The 18,445-nt window shown below is 48.6% G+C and overlaps 5 protein-coding genes across 5 annotated transcripts; all 5 read right to left on the bottom strand.

The window, feature by feature from the left end:
* Positions 1–20: 20 nt before the first annotated feature.
* On the bottom strand, positions 21–2,340 carry EDB91DRAFT_1328749 (glycoside hydrolase family 71 protein). The gene is made up of 7 exons (XM_041325293.1): positions 1,713–2,340; positions 1,596–1,655; positions 1,266–1,545; positions 976–1,218; positions 740–923; positions 528–682; positions 21–476 (listed from the first exon to the last, which is right to left on the bottom strand). Exons 1-7 carry the CDS (start codon positions 1,949–1,951, stop codon positions 216–218), a joined length of 1,422 nt encoding a protein of 473 aa, XP_041178005.1. The 5' UTR covers positions 1,952–2,340; the 3' UTR covers positions 21–215.
* Positions 2,341–2,917: 577 nt separating this feature from the next.
* On the bottom strand, positions 2,918–4,266 carry EDB91DRAFT_308493 (Fcf2-domain-containing protein). Its single transcript, XM_041326804.1, has 4 exons — positions 3,874–4,266; positions 3,621–3,819; positions 3,380–3,562; positions 2,918–3,326 (listed from the first exon to the last, which is right to left on the bottom strand). Exons 1-4 carry the CDS (start codon positions 4,194–4,196, stop codon positions 3,108–3,110), a joined length of 924 nt encoding a protein of 307 aa, XP_041178004.1. The 5' UTR covers positions 4,197–4,266; the 3' UTR covers positions 2,918–3,107.
* An 896-nt stretch (positions 4,267–5,162) lies between these two features.
* On the bottom strand, positions 5,163–6,438 carry EDB91DRAFT_1128833 (uncharacterized protein). Its single transcript, XM_041318546.1, has 3 exons — positions 5,845–6,438; positions 5,667–5,786; positions 5,163–5,615 (listed from the first exon to the last, which is right to left on the bottom strand). Exons 1-3 carry the CDS (start codon positions 6,339–6,341, stop codon positions 5,405–5,407), a joined length of 828 nt encoding a protein of 275 aa, XP_041178003.1. The 5' UTR covers positions 6,342–6,438; the 3' UTR covers positions 5,163–5,404.
* Positions 6,439–6,637: 199 nt separating this feature from the next.
* EDB91DRAFT_1336139 (uncharacterized protein) lies at positions 6,638–7,728 on the bottom strand (the record flags this gene model as incomplete). The annotated part of the gene is made up of 1 exon (XM_041325523.1): positions 6,638–7,728. A coding segment is annotated over exon 1 (1,065 nt), but the record flags the coding sequence as incomplete, so codon positions are not given.
* A 2,810-nt stretch (positions 7,729–10,538) lies between these two features.
* Positions 10,539–12,177, bottom strand: EDB91DRAFT_1247750 (uncharacterized protein; the record flags this gene model as incomplete). The annotated part of the gene is made up of 3 exons (XM_041322851.1): positions 10,539–11,641; positions 11,690–11,781; positions 11,828–12,177. The coding sequence occupies 3 exons, from the start codon at positions 12,175–12,177 to the stop codon at positions 10,539–10,541; spliced, it is 1,545 nt and encodes a 514-aa protein (XP_041178001.1).
* Positions 12,178–18,445: the final 6,268 nt, after the last annotated feature.

Raw genomic sequence — 18,445 nt, 5'->3', positions numbered from 1 at the left:
TATATGCTTTTCGAATGCATCAGACATAAAAGTCGTTATGTAATCATGAGCGGTTATCGAAGTCGGCAACTTGATTTCACTACGGTATACACCAGCGTACACGGTGACTAGAAGATAAAGGTATAATAGCTCAGCTATATAATGCTAGGTGCTCGAATTTGAATAAATTGGGTATCACTACAATGATTCTTTTTTGAAAACCACAAGTGCCAATACTACGGGGAGGCAACAACGTGGGCATTGAAGTTATATGTCGTTGGCTCAGCTTCAAAGGTGAAGTTCGTTGCCTGTAGGTCAATAACGGTCTGCCCTCCTCGGGTTAGTGTCCCATGCATGGTCCCGCCAGGTTGAATGGACACAGATAACTTCGAAACACCAGCAGAAACATTGAAAGTTTGAGATTGGGTAGAAGAGGTGGAAAGCACGACTGTAGCAGGAGAAGTCGCCAGGACTACGGCCCAAACCTTGTCTTGGGTCTGGATTCATCGTCAGTGGAATACGCAACATCATATCAACAAATCACGTACAATTTGATAGTTTGTTGGTTTTCCAACCGGGTCGTTTGAAGCGGAAGCCGCCGCAGGATGTGGACGAGACCACATTACGAGTTGATCTTTGGTCAGAGTAGGGTACGTTCCCGTCTTGAAGGCTGATGCGTAATAGGACGTCAGGTTGAGCCAGCCTAGGGTACATGGGTTAGCATAAGTTGGCTCATCTGCATAGATCAGTGAATGCGCACCAGTGTGATCGTTTCCATCAACCCATGCTTGACTCATGGGTTGGTCGCCCTCTATCGGACCAATATAATGCGATTCTCCGAAATCATTCCAAGAGATGATTTCTACTATATCCACCTGGTCGCGGATATTGATCAACGACTCCCACCGAGTAGCGTACAAGTGCTCATCGCCGAAGTACATCCACTACAGCAGCTTTGTGAGCGTATGCAACATGCGCGATGGAAGGATGACCCACATTTTTATTGTAAGATGACGGGCCGTAATGGGTGAAAAACCACGGAGATACAGATGCCATGTACGTTCGACCGCCACCCATTGCAGTCAAACTCGAGATGTATGTATCGTCTGGAGTTGTTGATCCGATGACGCCAGATAATGCTGAGGAGACAGCGGAGGATTGTCCAGTAGCAATGTCTCCAAGCAGACCTAGGGACGATACGAATGAAGTAGTGACTTGGGTCGGCCACGCGGAATTCCACTGAGAATATTCAAACTTATGCAGAATACCATATTGGAGGAGCTTACGTTGAACATGCCATCAATCACACTGCTGTAGGTATTGAACTGTGATGGATCGATGAAAAATGATGGCACAAAATGAACCGCGGAAGATCCTGTCAGTTGTTGCACAAATTGAGTCGACCATCCAGAAGCGACAGATCCTTGTCCAAAAGTGCAAGTTTCTCCAGAGAAAGTTGAGGCAAAAACGCGACCATTGTAAAGTAGCTGATTAGGGTGTGCGGCGTAAGTTGTTATATAAGTACGAAGAGTGGCGGCGTTGGCAGCTGTGCTACAAGGCAAAGAACTACACGAATGAGGATTCGCTGGGTAAAAGAAAACGAATAACCAACTCACGACATATCAAAGGACAGAAAAAGTTTGAACCCAGTTCCAGACTGGAGCGCTGCTTGGTAACTATTGATTGGCTGAATCAGAAGTCTGTTACTCAGTAAAGAGCATCATGGGACCTACGCATTGGCCACCTGCGAAGGCTGCCAATCATCCACTCCTACGTTCAAAGCGAAGCCGTCGATTCCACTGGAATGCGCAAGGAAAACGTCCGCGAGCCAATTATCCACGGTATAGGGGTACGCATTTCCGACCATGAAGTGCGCAATGACATATTTCGATGATGCAGTAGGAGAGCTTGTCCCGGTAGGCACCTGAGAAGTCGTCGTCGCGGTTGCAGAGACAGAAGAAATAGGTGTCATGCTGGACGATGATTTAAACGAACTGGAAAGACCGCGTGGTAATTTGAGGTTCGAATGTTTTCGTATGTGGCTAGTTAGATACAATTTTGAAGCTCAAAGGGGAAGCTTGGGAAAGAGCGATAAAAGAAAGTGCAATGAATGGAAGGCGGATGAGCACTGACAGTGCCACCATGATTCAAAAGAGTGTTGGGAAAAATGCGACAGTGAAAGCGAATGAAAAATTTGCGGCGCGGCCGCCACGGGTACTGGTAGTAAGACGAAGACGAAGACGAGGACGAGAGAAAAACATGCGTTTTGGATTCATTGTTTTTATAGGAACTAAGACAGCGCTTGCTCATGGGAGAGAAGTTTAGACCATTTGAATGTTGTAACAATGAGCAGTTAATGTCCGCCCCTGTCCGTGTGCTTATCAAGTACTTTATTGTTCCTGGTTACTAATCACGTGATCTATACAATGAATTAAATTCAAGCTGAGGGAAAATGGGCGCAGACTCGGCGAACCCCTTGCCATGACCCCCACGTTTCCAAGCTGAATTCGAGCGACCTTCTTATGACTGCATAGCTTGAACCCCCAGGAAGGCGATGAAATAGTCAGGCTCTACCCTTGCATGCATGCAGTACTAATAGTTACTATGTATATGGTATAAGTAGAGGTAGCCTTGGGTATGGTATGGTGTCTCGGCGTCCTCCCGGACGACATAGATGATTCCATGAAGGCACTGATGCAATCGTACATAAAGTATTTCCCCTAGGTGACTATATCTCAATACCGGCATGGGTGAAACCCCGTGACCCCTAACGTACTTATCTTCCTAGGGCTGACTTCGTCAGTTGCTAGATGGTTACACGTTCCATTAAAAAAAATAAGTAGAGGTAATGAGTCTTCTGAACCAAACCTGTGTGTTCGCATCGTTAGAGTTTACAAAATATTCGTCAGACATAGTCAGGCTATCAGTGCAAGTTATAGTGATGCCCCACAGGCCGCGTCAACCGACTAGCACAAGTAATTCGTATCGGTGTTCTTGGGTTTGCTGGGGAAACGGACCTTGCAGGCAAAAGGCAACGCTTCGACTAATCACGTCACTGGTCGTATACAAGGTTGCGTGTTACCTGATGAGCAACTGGCCTGACTGGGTGAGAAGTGCGTGCTTCAGAATCACCACTTCGGTTTGCGCAACGCTTTCTTTTGGTGTAAGGTATTCTTCCCTCTCGCGCCCCTCACGGCCTGCAGATCCTCAAACTTCCTCTTCGCATATCGTCGTGCTTCCGCGTCGTCGACCAACTCATCGACCAAAGTCCTCTTGCGATGTGCGCGAGGAAGGTTATCCGTGCTTGCTGTGCCGAATGGTGTGTTCGTAGTGACAATCGTGCCGATCTATGGGAAAGTAAGCCCAATGTGTGATATTATAGATGATCTCAGAAACATACAGCGAAGTGTTTTGGAAGTCCTTTAATACCTTTACCATCGCCGTCGTCTTTACGGTAGAAGCGCTTGGGATCTAGTTGATTGCGCAGGCGGAGAGCTTCTACTTCGCGGTGCAATCGGGGCAAATCAGCTTCAGCAGGTGCCGGAAGGTCAAACCAGCTTGGACCAGCAGTTTGATTTCTCATCTGGAAGAATACACGTCCGTGAGTCCTTCACTTGATAGGATCATACTTGTGAACTTACAGTTTTTCGCTGTTTTTTAGTTGACATTTTGCCGGTAAGCATTGGTTTTGGAGGGGGTGCAGGAATAACGGTTCCAGAGGTAGCTGCTTCTGCACGCTGTATGTCTGGGTCTCGTACAGTCGCTGGGGCGTCACGTCGACCTTTCACAAATTCAAAATATGCAGGCGGAAGTTCTCCAGGATCCAATGGTGGCAATGGCCTACAGTGCAATTCAGAAAAACAATGAAACAACATCCTTCATAATATGTAGTACCTCTCCGAATCGTCACCAAGCTTGATAATGTCTTCTCCAGCACCGAACGCATTTCCTCGGAGTGCCTTTTTCAAGTTAGCTGACTCTCGAGCATTCGATTTTGCTTTGTCCAAAAGAGACTGCAAGTATTCTTGAGTAATTTCTTCATCATCCGAGTCCGAGTCTGAGTCGCTATCGGAAGATGTATCTGAGCTAGAGCTTGACTGTGAAGAGCTTTCCGACGCCAGGTCGTCGAAAGAGATGAAGTCATTTTGTGTAGCCTTCTGTTTTCCTTTATCTTTCGCTGCTATTGGGCTTCCTGGTGCTGCAGGCGAGATCGACATGGTAAAACTACACGGTGTAATGTAGAATTTTATGTATGCATGTAAAAGTTTGCATGTAAAAGTTTTCTTTACACCGAGTCTGTACAGTTGCTGGGATTAGGACCGTGACAGATCCTTGCGTGACGTCACAAATGGTCACATCACACTAAATGATTAACCCGACGGGGTGATGGCACAGGAAGTTAAATTTTACTTAAAAACTACGCAGTTGGAGACGGGACCGAAGCAAGTGCATTCCGGAGTACGGACACACAGGAAGGTGCATAAGCAGCCTCCGGGACTTATGCTAGACCGGGGAATCGTCGATGTTCATTGTAATCAGTGAAGTCAGCGTAATCGGTGGTGTCGAGAGTCGATTGTTCTTACGGAACCTCGCAAGAATGTCGTGGAGATTTTGCGGACCTTGCGTAACTGTCAAAGTTCGTTTGAGCTGGTAAAATTGGCGAGTGATAAGAGGAAACAAAGTTGACGAAACATCGGCGTGATGGATACTGATAAGCAAACGGTACCACGCGGAGAAAAGATGGAAAAATGTCAGCGGAATGTCAAAGTCAAAAGTAATTTCTTGCAGAAAGGGCGATCTTATACGTCACATCGGCGAACGAGCGCAGACTGAGCGTAAGAGGTACGAACGCGGACGTAGTACGTCGGTTTTCGGGTAGCTAGTCCGCGTGGTGTTGTTAAATGGGCGCAGATCTGCCCCCTAGCAGGAGCATGATACACCTATTGTGAAAGGGGATGGTCGATTAAATCCCTGTCAGCCGCTACAGGGTCGTAACAGAGTTTGGCGGGGCGCGCGTGATCGGGGGGAATAGTATCGATGACAGCGAATGATAAAATTTGGCGGTATTTCATGTGCTGCAGGAGATATTCAATCTAGACGCTCGAGCATTGCTGTATGCCTATCGCACTCCAGCGTCCGGAAAAGTCCGTGTTGATGCATGGAACAAAAGGAAGGGCTTGGCAGGAGGGGACCGGGAACACGAAATTCAAGTCGGAGGGCTCGCGACCGTAGGGTTCCTTCTATATTAGATCAAGTCCCAGGATAAAGCTTGAAGTTCGACATGATGGGGATTTCTGACTGTTTCGCTTGAATTTTGCACGAAGATAATACCATGATTCATATGTACTTGAAATCAAACGCGGTCATTGTCATTCGGATTTTCAATGACCTCGAATTATTCCAAGTATCTGGGATGCATCATGACTCATTTGGAACACGCAACCACTATGCCATTGTTGTCGCATCCAAGGACCTGCATCCACACCTCGGCGACACCATCTTCTTCGCATCCAACCTGCATTCCGTTGTCCTTCAAGATGATGTACTCCCTTGCTGGGGTCTGCATGACGGCAAGAGCCGGGTGCAATGGCACGCCTTTTGGTGTGGTAAAGTGAACACTTTCAACATGATGATGGCTACGAAGGAGTATTGAGAGCACTGAGTCAAAGTACGAGTGCAGTGCTTACGCTGGTAGGTAAAGATTGATCTTCGGTGTTCTCCCTCTGGTAGTGACGAGAGTCGATTGAGACGGCAGACCTGCAAACTCTTGCGCCATCTGGTTAGAGGACATCCACCGACCACTGATGCTGTTCGTCAATTGTCAATACAGTGTTCCAAAGCGAACAATCGCATTCAGAAGATCACCTGTTGGCGACCACACATGCCATGACATATCGCTCAGCAACCACCTTTTTCGCTAAGCCAACATCGCCTTCACCAAAAATACGACGCAACCAATGCCTGCTTATTCCTCGGTCATATTCCTCGTAGTTCGCCCAACGGAGGTGTTCCGAGATCAAGTTACGAGGCTCCACAGAAGCACCAGTGCAAGACGAGATGTATTCTGACCAGTCGGCGCGCAAACCAGAGGAGTAGACTTCAAGTTGAGGAGCGTTGAATGCCCTGCCGATGACTTCGCAAGTGGATTCCAGTACGTAGAACTCGGATAGCGAATTGCCGTCTCGAATGGTGATCGCCCAAATCTCACCTTTGACAACTTCTTGGGCATCTTCCACAGTATCTTTTAGCCATGCCGATGGATCTCGCCCATTCGTCCCGGTAGAGAGCGTAAACCAAAGCCTTGTGAGGACAAATCTGAACCTAATGCTCAACTGTGCTCTGTCCGCCATCAAAAACAACATACCTCAGCGCGATGACCACCTGCTTCTCGTCATCTGGGCTCGCCCAGATGCGTGCAGATAGAGGGTCGATCCACGGCGAAGAATTGTATCTTCCAACGAAAGTAATTTTGGAATGTCTGTCTCCGGAAAGCCACTTCGTTCTGACGCTGACGCAGGTAGGGCCACATGTTCGTCGTGTTCTGCGGGAAGCGCTTCATTATTTGGTTTAGACGGTGACCGTGATACTTCTGAGTGAGTATATGCGCGGCAGAAAGGTATACTGGATGGAAACGTCGTTAGGCATTTCCATGCAAGACCTCCGGATACCCAGCGTCATGTTACCTGCATAGCGAAATGCCCGAGAAACTAGGACGCAAATATGACGATCTTGATCAGAGAGCGCGGCTAGGATTATTGCCCATCTTTGAACCTGTTTCCTGTCGGATAGCTTAGGCGGAAATGTGATGTTCACGAAGGATGGTGTCGAAAGGGGGGCGGCCTCAAAGCTAAAGGTATCTGAGGGTGTGCAAGTAGTTTCGTCGGCCGAGTGGTCGTTGAGGGCAGTGGCTTTCTGCGAAATTACTGGAGTACTAGCCACAATCGGAATCCTTGTGAAAACGAGAGGTTTGAATCGGCCTTGACGGTTTGTTGTGGACTCTTTCTGGACGAGCTGGGCATCTCGAAGCTGAGCCACGATAGGTACTGCTTTTGAAGAGACGCTCGAGTTGCGTGGAAGACCCTCAGCCGCCGATTCGGTGACAGATATCAGACCAGTATGCAATTTGAGGGTTCCAGCAGACGTGGATGGCTGAGTCGTGGAGGTCGAGGAGTCGGCATCCCAGATAGATGCAGCATTTACAGGAGAAGGCTTTTGCCTTTTTGCAGACTTAAAGATAGCAGAGACGCGGGGTCGTTTCGTGCCATGGTTCTCGTCGGGAGCCTGGACGTCAGGGCTTGATGCAGCGACAACTGTTGTTGATGAATGGCGGACAGTGGCAGCTGAGGGACCCACTATACAAGACGCCGGCAGTGTTTTGGGTTGGGGAAATAGTTTTGCAGATATATTAGGGGTTGAGTCTTTGTGTGCTGTCTGTGTATCGTGAGTGGGATCGAGAAAACTTGTAACTCCAATCGAGAGTGCAGGAGCTAGGCTTGAAGCTGGGTGGCTTGTGTGTTCAACTGGTACTGTTATTTCTGATGTCGATATTGCTTGGATCGGAATCGCGGGCTGAGGGTTGTGGACATTATTATCGGTTAATTTCTGGAGGAGAGCAGCTTTTCCGAGTTTTGAATACCCGACAATGCGGCATTCTTTGCACAACGCTTTGAGCTGGGGAACCGTAAGCTTCGCGAGGTCACCTGCCAGCGAGGACGTGGTGGACATGCTGAAGTTGTCGTGCACGTCGAGGTCTAAGGGTGTTCCATAATTATAAACTTTATTTAAGGAGCCTACTACTAGGTAACTGCTTATATATAGGGTCATTCAGAGTAGGATTTAAAACATATCCTGAAGAGTCAGGATGCACCATGACAGTTCAAAAGTTCGCTTGAAATTTGTGAACTTTAAGCTCCGTTCAAACAAGACGCTCAGAGAAAATGTCTTAAGTCTTATGGTAGGGTTAGGGTTAGCTGCCCTGGTCAAAATTTCATGAAGCACCGGTGTAGACATTTTCGTAGTCTACATATACAAAAGAACCACTAATTAGTCTCACTAGCCTCGCGAGAGCACAGATCGTAAGGATTAGCCAGTAAAAGGATTCTCCGGACACACACCTGGAGAAATCTGATGAATACTGCATGAACACTAGATGCTGGATCACAGATGGACAAACGTGTGCAAACGAGTCAGGGAGAATGCATGTGGTAGAAGCTGTAACAGATTGATGCACAAGGTGCATCTACGAGCAGGAAGACTGAGGGGATGGAGTACTGGTGCGAGAGCAACTCGCAACGTGAAGGGATGGAGTCCTGGTGTGCGAGGAACATGCCTAAGTGAACAAATGTGTCAGCATCATCATTTGCAAGAGGAGTGACTTGCGTACCATGGGAGCACCATTTTTTATGATTGACAGAAGGCAGAGTGCGTGATCAACATTGGGATCAGATGACAGAAGGTTCACATAGGGCTCGTTATCGTCGGCTTCGGGATTAGATGAGAGCAGATGCAGATAAGGTGCTTTGTCATGAATATCTGAGCTTTGCGGCAGCTGGTGGAGTCTTCGTACTCTGTGGGCGTCGAGGGTACTTGAACACACCAGAAAGTGACGGGAATTTGAGTACTTGCCAGTGGCACATTTGCTACCTGTGTGTTGGTACGTGCTGTGCGAGGATCTACATCTGTTGCGTCTTCTTCAAATTCAGTGTGAGAGGAGGAATCATAGGTGTGTTTTTGAAGCTTTGCAAGCATCACAGTGTGTGTTTGCTAGTAGTGTGGAGCTCGACGTTGCGCTCGACAGGCAAGAGATGAATTCAAACTCCGCTCCGCTGCAACGACTCATACCATGCCCCCTCGTTGGTCCATTCACAATCAACTCCTCGAGGAGATTGATACTGCTACTCTGGAGGTAGCAACGGCTCTTTATGATCATGTTATGAAAGATGATTCTGACTCGGACTCCGATTCTAATTCTATCATGAGTCTCTCCCCACCCTCCCCAATATCCCCCTATTTCTCTGACTTTAGCAGCAACTCTAGTAACTCTAGTAACTCTGGTGATATGATCACACACTACAGTCGCCTCCTTGGTGCAATCTCTGCTCTTCGCGATGAGGTTGAAGCTTCGGATGTTTTCAATCAACCAAATCACCCTATTCCACGAGCTCCACAGATCCAGCTCTTAACTCACTTTGCCGAGGATCACCCTGATTTGTTTCGCCAGAAATTGCATGTAAACCCTGATATTTTTGACGCCATCTTAGATCAGATCAGCAGTCACTCGATTTTTCAAAATAATTCAAATAACCGTCAGCTCCCCATTGCCCTACAGCTCGCTGTCTTCCTGAATTGTGCCGGGCACTATGGAAATGCAGCTTCAAATCAGGATATCGCCCAATGGGCGGGGATTGGTGTTGGGTCTGTCACCAATTGTATGAACTGAGTAATGGTAGCACTGCTACATCAGCACAACAAGTTTATATCCTTCCCGACGGCCGATTCTGATGATGCGGAGAAGGCCCGTGAGTGGGTAGAGGACAAGACCTGCCCAGAGTGGCGAAATGGCATATTTGCCATCGACGGATCTGCAGCTAACCTGATGAATAAGCCTGGGCTTCACGGCGAGGTATTTTTCAACAGGAAAAGTACCTACTCTCTTAACTGCCAGGTTTTTTTTTCCCCGCTATTTTGTATGTTTGATTTAATTTTTGTTGCAGTTGGTCATCATGCCGCATAACCTCCTTATAGCCGACTATTCTGTCGGCCATGCGGGAAGCACGCACGATGCATATGCATTTCAATCAACTCGGCTTTATCGGGAGCATGCAGACCTACTTGATAACAACCATTGGGTATGGGCAGATAGCGCATATCCAGTAGAGACGTGGTGCATTCCACCATTCAAGAAACCACGGAATGGAGCCTTGATGCGCAATCAACGAACATTTAATTATCACCTTTCTCGTGTATGTACTCTGAATGTCCTGAGAATTCTGTTAATTTAACGTGGTTCAGGTTTGGGTTTGGGTTGAACATGCCTTTGCAGCTCTTAAAGGACATTTCCAGTCTCTTCGGGAGCTTCGTCACCCTATCACTGCAGAAAAAGACCTTCACTATTCAAGTTATTGGATTTTATGTTGCTTCATTCTCCACAACATGATTGTTCGGTTTGAGGAACAGCACGAGAGCGAAGACACGGTCGAGTGGGCTCGTTGAGAAGGGGCACAGTTTGTGGCTGCAGTGGAGGATGGTATAGGTGATAACCCTGTTGATGGTACTCCAGGTCAACAGCGTCGGATAGAGCTCATGAATCTCTTACTCGACAGTCCTTACAGCGCTGATGCAGAGCGTAGAGACTAGTAGGTATCCCATTGAAATTTGTATTAGTATGCGAACAACAAAGGACATAGGCCTATTACGAGCATGCTAAACGAAACGAAGCGAAAATGAAAACAGCAGCAACAGTACCTGATGATGATGGCTAACAAAACATATGTTCGATGTACAAACAAGCGCGGGCATGCAGCGGTCAACAATGGTGGCCAATGATGAAACAAGTACAATCAGGATGCATGCAATGAAGATTCGGTGACGGCTACTTCGTGCTGGAGTTGGAGTTGGAGCTGCTGCTCTCCTAGCTGCAGCTCGAGGCGGAGAAGTTCCATCTCAGACGCATGTGTCTGAGCTTTGGCTTGCTCGAGATGAATGTCGGCATTCTTTGATTCTAGCGTGTGCTGATGATCAAGTGAAGAGCTCAACTGCTGAATCAACTGTTTGCTGAGAGAAAACATCTGGTCCCGTTCCTTTTCATGGATCTGCAACTTGAGCATCTTCTGGTCTGCTTTCGCAGCGTAGTGCTCGGATACTACCCCCTGTGCAATCAACTGTGCCTTGTCACGAACATCGGTGATATCAGACTGCACGCGTTTGACGCTCTTAGCCTTGGTGGAGGACAATGTGTTTGTTGTCGGCGAAGGCGTGGGAACAGATCCAGATGAAGAGCATGATTGTACTGATGAGCTTCTGATAGAGGATGCGATAGAAGGAGGGGGCCGGCGAGGCTTGGAAAGAGATGTGCGGCTGAAGGCACGGTTTGCATGAGGTGTAAATGATGCACGCGAGTCGGACGCTGGGGTGTGGGGTGACATTGTAGGTGGAATAATAGTATCCGGAGGTGGCAAAGGGGAGAATGGGCGCGGACGCTTGTCAACACGATTCTCGTAGGGAACTGCAGTCTCATATCCCGCCGTCTCATAATCTTCGTCGGCATCAGCATTCATCTCACTGTCACCGCCATTCACCTCGGTGATCATTGTGCTATCGTCCAGGGTGTCATATTTGTCATTGTCATCCACAGATGACGCAGTTTGAGGGAGCTGCTGGGTATGATCAATACTGGTTGGAGGGAGGTCCTGAGAGGGGTCTGGGCCACCCAGTTCATTGGCATTGGCATTGGCATTGTAAGGATCTTCATCGTCATCCGGAGCTGGGCAGCTACCAGCAGTGGATGTAGAAACAGGAGCACTTTTCGTGTGCATGATAGACAGAAGAAGGCTAGAGTGATCAACTTTCGGATCGGATGAAAATGCCTGGGGGGCATATGATGGGATGCTGCGCCACAACTCATCAAGGTCATCATAGGTCGGAAGCTGTCTTAGTACATCCTCTACAAGCTAATCAGCATCAGTCGTGTTTTATCAAATAAAAAACTTACCACGTAGATTGGCCACTGCATTTGGATCAGTGGGATCAACTCCACTGCCGGTCTGGGTAAACCTTGTTCGTTGTGTTCGATATTTTTTAAGACTAGGTAGATTAGCATATAAAAGTGAAAGAAATAAAAAACACTCACAACGCAAGACGGTTCGCAACTGCTACTGCAAACTTGTTTGGACATGCAGCATATTGGCCGCTATAGTGGGCATCATTGGCAAAGACCTCCCATGCGATGATGGCATGGATGCGACCCTTTTCTTTGCCGGAAGGCTGCATGCTGCTGTTGTCGTCCTGCATGGTTTGGATCTTCTTCTTTTTGTCCTCGCTGAAAAGTATGCGACAGTCCCCACGATGCGCCATAAGGTAGGCAACAAGGGGGAAGGTGCGATCTATGCACCCACTTTCCCATTTGATGCTGAATCTTGGGGGGCGGACGTGGACAGTAGTAGTGCTGGTGGCAGTTGTGGTAGTGCTGGTGGCGGCCATGGTAGTGCTGGTGGCAGCAGGAGGAATGTTGACAGGGGCAGGAGCACTCGCATCCGTGGCATTAGCTGAATCAGCGCATCTTCCTCTTGTCCCTCCCCTAGTCCCTCTTGTCCCTCTCATTTGGCCTCTCACCCTACCTCGGGTGATCCTCTGTGGGTCGCTCATGGATGATATGGGGACAGTCGCAAGTCTTCGCAGTCATTCAGACCGCCGTACATGAGGGCGAAGGGCAGGCATCGCACTTAAAACTCTGCATCAAAATTGCCGCATGGATGCCGTGCATTGGACTGTGTTAGAGCGCTTACTGAAATTTCAGGAAGCGACTCTGAATATCACTTATGTAGTACATGTGACTATAAGTACTCTACCGATCAACCGTGACAATTGAACTTCCTACTAGGCTAGATCTGGCACTTAGACTGGATGGTCGTTGGACTAGTAGTTTGCTCTCAAGCTTCAAGCTTCAAAGTACACACACTCATGATTCGATTCCAACTCGAGTTCGGTCGCCTCCACTGGAACAAAAATTAACTTGATCAAGCACCACCTTCTGCTTCTTGTACTGATTGTTGATAATCAGGAAACACACACCACAATGATGATTATCTAACACAGCCCAGCGATTGCACATGGCACCGGAGGTACATTCTGAAGAGACACACTTATAAGGAGCATGTGAGCTGATGCAGGTGTAGAAAGTAGAAACTAAGAGACAGGTCTCAGCGTCGGTGAAAGAACTGCTGAGACATTAATAGTACCTAAGAGACAGGTCTAGAGACAAAACAATGTAAGTGAGAGACGGCATGCAGAATGAATGTGAACTGTACCTCAGCGTTGGTGAAAGAACTGCTGAGGTACAAACAATGTGATACAACTAAATTATAAGCTACACTATAGAGTCCATGATGGCGATCAAGAAAAAGGAATACGAGGTCGATGTTGAACATCCAACACACCCCCTCAACGAGACAACGAAAATGAGAGACAAAACAGAACATTTGCCTCAATGAGACACAAGCGCAAGACCAGAACAATGATGAATGAATGTGGGACGGGGTAAGAGTTTGGTGAATATGTCGGCAGTATTTTTATGAGTTGACAACCAGATGGGCAAGAATGTTTTATCTTTGATATGACGACGGATGAAGTGGTAATGGAGATTGATGTGTTTCATTTGAATGTGATTTGCAGCCTCCTTTGATAGAGCGATGGCACCAGCATTGTCTGCGAATAGTTGCAACGGCAGGGGTAGAGGGATGCTGAGGCACCCAAAGAAGGACTGGAGCCAGAGGCCATCTTGAATGGCCGAGGTGAGCACCATATATTCTGCTTCAGTGGACGAGAGAGCCTGAGTGGTTTGCTTCTTCGCAGAGTGCGAGACGGGGCCACCGTTGAAAAACCAGACATATCCCGAAATTGATATGTGATCCTCAGGGCACAAGGCCCAGTCAGAGTTGGAGAACCCATGCAGACTTGGGTTGATTCCTACACCCCCGTAATGTGCGTGAAGAGTTCTTGTACTGGTGAGATAACGAAGAACGTGTTTGGCAGCTGTATAGTGTTTAGGTTTGGTGGAGACGTTGTACTGTGCCAGTCGCATGACGGTAAGTGCAATATTGGGGCGAGTGTACATGGCAAGGTAAAGGAGTTCACCGACGAGTTTGCGATATTCGGTCTGAAGGTCGTTAACGTGAGGGAAAATGTCAGTTGGATGGCCAAACGGAAAGGTGGGGTCCATGGGCAGTGCTACTGGGTTGCAATCTGACATGCCATGCTCCGCCAGCAGATAACCGATGTAGTCCTCCTGATGCATCCATAGTTCACGAGTCTGGCGATCACGGATGAATTGAATGCCGAGATATTTCGTGACAGGTCCAAGGTCAGTGATACCAAAACATTCAGCAATTTGCACCTTTGTTCGGTCAAGGAAAGTGTGATTGTTTGATCCTGCGAGTCTGTCATCAACGGGCCATGCGATGATGCAGATTATTCTCACCCCCTTGCCGTTGACATGGTCAAAGATGAAAACGGCGTAGTCAGTGTAGCAGTGTAAGAACCCGAGATGAGAGAGGACTTCACGGAGGAGTTCATACCAGTCATAAGCAGCCTGTTTGAGACCATAGAGAGAGGAAAGGAGATGGGTGACTAGGCGGAGACCATTGGGACCAGTGCACTCGAAGCCTGGGGGTTGACGCATGTAGACGTCTTCTTGGAGTTTGCCCCACAAGAAGGCACACTTCGTGTCGAAGCAATCGAGTTCCCAATCGTTGACTGCAGCATAAGCGGAAAGAACACAGATAGAGGTGAATTTGGCCACTGGGGCAAAGGTGTGTCCGAAGTCGACGCCTGGAATCTGGGAAAAGCCCTGCGCTACCAGTCTCACCTTGAATACAGGACTGCCCTTGAGATCCTCCTTGAATTCTAGTACCCAGCGGCACCCGATGGTGCGACGGTTGTCAGGCAGTGGTACGAGTTCATATACCTTCATTTCTGACATTAGGTTCATCTCTTTATGCATCGCGGCTAACCAATGGTCGTGATCTGGACGACAGAGCGCTTCGTCATAAGTTGCAGGGGGAACCTTGAGATCGTAACCAGGGGACAGAGGATTTCGGCATGTGTCACTGCGGACGGACAGACAAGCCATTTCCACAACAATGAGGTTAGCAATGACCTCGGGGAAGCCAATTTTGTCATCATCAGGGTTGATTGCATCAGGGTCGACAACTGTGGGAGGTGGGCGGTCAGGCATGCGAGCGGGAGCATCGACGATCGGTGCAACAGGTATGAGAGCATCCAAGGAAGGTGGCGGAATGCCCATGAGACACGCGATGCGAACCTCACGTTGTCGAGCGAGACGCACTTTGTCGGCAGCAATGCGACCCTTAAAGAGTTGGCCCTTCTCAGTTGAGATTGGGATGCAACCTGAACGACAAATAATATCAGCGTGAGGAGGTGGAGGTGGGATGATGATGGTAGGAGGAGGTGCCGGCAGGAGTATAGCATCGTCGTCCTCATTGTCACTGTCAGGGAAGGGGCGGTTGGACAATCCTTCGTCAAAGATGACATCGTGTGAGTTGAAGAAAGCGCCAGTGACGATGTTGCGACATCTCCAGGCTTTGACGCCTGGGGGGTATCCCATGAAGATGGCTTCGCGAGAGCGAGGTCCAAGTCTTCGCTGTAGCTCTGTCAGGATGCGCACAAAACAACGAGCACCGAAAATGCGTAGGTGGCCCAGATTCGGTTGAGTGCCATGCAGCATCTCATATGTGTTACAGTAACATGAGCGTTACACATCATTTCATTCTTCGAACTCGTCTAGACCTGGACCATGGTTACGATTCTACTTTTATCTCTTTCTTTTTGATCCCATTGTTCTGAAACACGAGAAGCTCTCGCTTCTACCCCTAGATCATAGAAGCCATGGCTTCTACCACACCCTATGCCCTTTCCACTGTTTCGGTTCTCTCATTGATGGGGATTCCCCATGCCCTTTGCCCTTACCGTTCAACCGGTACTACTTACCCTTTCCGGTATGTGACTCATACATACCCTCAACCCTTACTGTTACTCCAGTATTGTCTCCGTACCCTGTACCCTTACCATTCCACCAGTATATCACCCTTACGTATATATATATATCTCACTTGTACTGCAGATAGATTCTCTAACTTGAATCTACTCGGTTCTCATCTGATCTTGTCATTGGGTCTGAACTTCTCTTGCCTAAGAGAACTCCCTCTGCACAAAGAACCATCTTCTCTTGAGACGATACTCTTGAGTTGAACTCCATCTCTTGGATCGTATCCTTGAGAAACTCCAATCAACTCTATGCAAGTAAGGGCCTCAACCCTTACTCAGACTTAGCGCAGGCAAGCTCCTTGCTGGGCTAGCGCCGAAGGCCATGCTTCGAACGCCCCTTGCGGGTTTAGCGCCACCAGATCTCATCCGAGAGGTTTCGCGTAACAATATGGAGTTTTCCCCGCAGGTAGTGCACGCGATTCTGTCCGATTAAATAGATAGCATGCAGTGAGAGCTGCCTCACCCCACAAAGAGCCTGGCAAACGGGCAAAGTCCAGCATCGCATACATACAACCTTTGATCGTACGCATCACCCTCTCTGCTTTCCCATTCTGCTGATGAGCTTGGGGAGCAGAGTGTTGACGCTGGACACCTGTTTGCTCAAGATCTGCCGTAAAGGCATCATTGATAAATTCCCTGCCATTATCGGAATGAAAAATCTTTACACGCCACCTGGACAGGTTTTCCCAGTGGGCGTGCAGTGCGCGCCAGGCATCTAGAGACTGATCTTTGGAGGCAAGGAGTTGGAGATCAAGTGCGTGTGTATGGTTGTCAAGAAAGACAATGAAGTAGTGCTTGTTGTGAGGAGTGAGTGTGGGAATGGGACCGCAGAGGTCAGAGTGAATTAGATCGAGGAAACCGGATGCATGTTCAGTCTCAGACGGATGAAAGGGTTGATGAGGGTGCTTGGCCATGATGCATGATTCGCAGTGAGAGAGAGGTGTGGTAGAATTGATGGTAACGCCCTTGGCAATGCGACTGAGTCGCAACACCGCCTCCTTTCCAATATGTCCGATTCGAGCATGCCAAAGGTCCAATGAGAGAGGAACGTGAGCGAACGCCGACATTTCAGGGTGAGGCAATGATGCAGTTGACGGCATGGAGGCCAGAATGAACTCCATGTCTGCAGCATATAGTTTCCCGGTGGCTGGTATTGCACCAAGGAGAGTGCCTTTGTAGGTGAGTTCGCAGGTCATATTGGATCTGAAGTTGACATCCCACCCCTTCGCGTTCATGCAACTGACGGATAGAAGATTGAGTAAGGCACCCGGTGCATGAAGGCAGTTGGATAACCGTATATGAAGTCGTTTCCCCCCGATGGTGAGCCATGCAATGCAGGAGCCGCGGCCGGTGGTTTGCAAGATACCGTGATTAGTGGTGCGCACTGGAATGGGGTCTGCATCAGAATAAGTGTGGAAAAAACGCTTGTCCTTGACGAGGGTAACGGTAGTGCCAGAGTCCAAAATGGTGGAGAACGGGAGGTTGACGGCACAGGATACATTGTCTGGAAGCTCTGTAATTGAAGCAAAAGACATGTCGTCCATAAGACTGCTGAGTCCAGTGACAGCCACCGCGATGGGAAGTGTAGGAGTAAGAGCAGGAGTAGGAGCTGGAACGGGCACTGTGGTAGCAGCTGCAGCAACCGCGGACTCCTTGTCCTTCTTCTTATTCTTCATCCAAGGAGCCTGACCTTCCATTCCACCACCTTTTCCATAGCAGTGAGCATGGTCATGATCACCCTTGCTGCAGCCAGGCGTGGTGCAGAACACCCCCTGGGGGTTGTGCTTGTGCATGCACAGACTGGTGATGGAATTGGTGCCGCTCACGTTGGGAGTGGTGGCAGCATTGGCATACTCTGAACCTGGACACGAGGAATGCGCATGCTGGGTCACAACATGGTGTGCAGCCTCAGACGTGACGCGAGACACACAACTCTCGAAGGTAAAAGTAGGTACAGATGCTGACGTGGCGGTCATCGACTCATTGTGCATATGCTGTTCGAGAAGAGATTTGAACTGCTGCCAGATTGGGGTTTGAGGGAGCCCCATTAACATATGGTAAATGGTGTCAGTTTCGCCCCCAAGGTGCACCAGCATCCATTAAGCGCTCGCGGAAAACCGCATGTTGCGCGACGTAATTGGTGGTGTCAGCGGAGTCCTTCATGCGCAGCGCTTGTACCTGCTGTCTTAGAAGATACTGTGTGCTCATGTCGGTCCGGTTGAAATGATCTTGTAGGACCTGCCAAGCTTTACGTGCGGAGACGGTGTGAGAACGAGGAATGAGTGATGCGACGGACGAGCTCAGTCGCCGAGTAATGAGTTCCTTGGCCTTCATGTCTTTGAGCAACCATTCACGCATCAGCGCTGTTTCAGCGTCCATGGGTTTAGCTTTATCGACTGGTAAAGGTATGTATGAGGGAAGACCGAGGAGATCCCCTGGTTCGGATTTTGTGTTGATGTGGCACCAGTAATCTTCGCATGCAAGAGCATACTGCATCTTGGTAGCCCAACCAGTATAATTCTCCATTCCAAGCAGCTCGGGGATGTGATCATGTTTCCCCATGACGATGCCGTCGTGGAGGGAAATGAGATAAGTGAGCGGCGGGCACTAACTGAGTGAATTTCTGTTCGAAGTTTTGGTTTCTGGCTCAACTTGAGCCAGGGCTCATAACCTGTAGAAAGTAGAA

Source organism: Suillus paluster (assembly GCF_016628075.1).
Source record: "Suillus paluster strain FC165 chromosome Unknown EDB91scaffold_21, whole genome shotgun sequence".
Taxonomy (NCBI): Eukaryota; Fungi; Basidiomycota; class Agaricomycetes; order Boletales; family Suillaceae; genus Suillus; species Suillus paluster.
The sequence above is the reverse complement of the archived record's forward strand: the minus strand, read 5'-3'. Positions and strand labels throughout refer to the sequence as shown.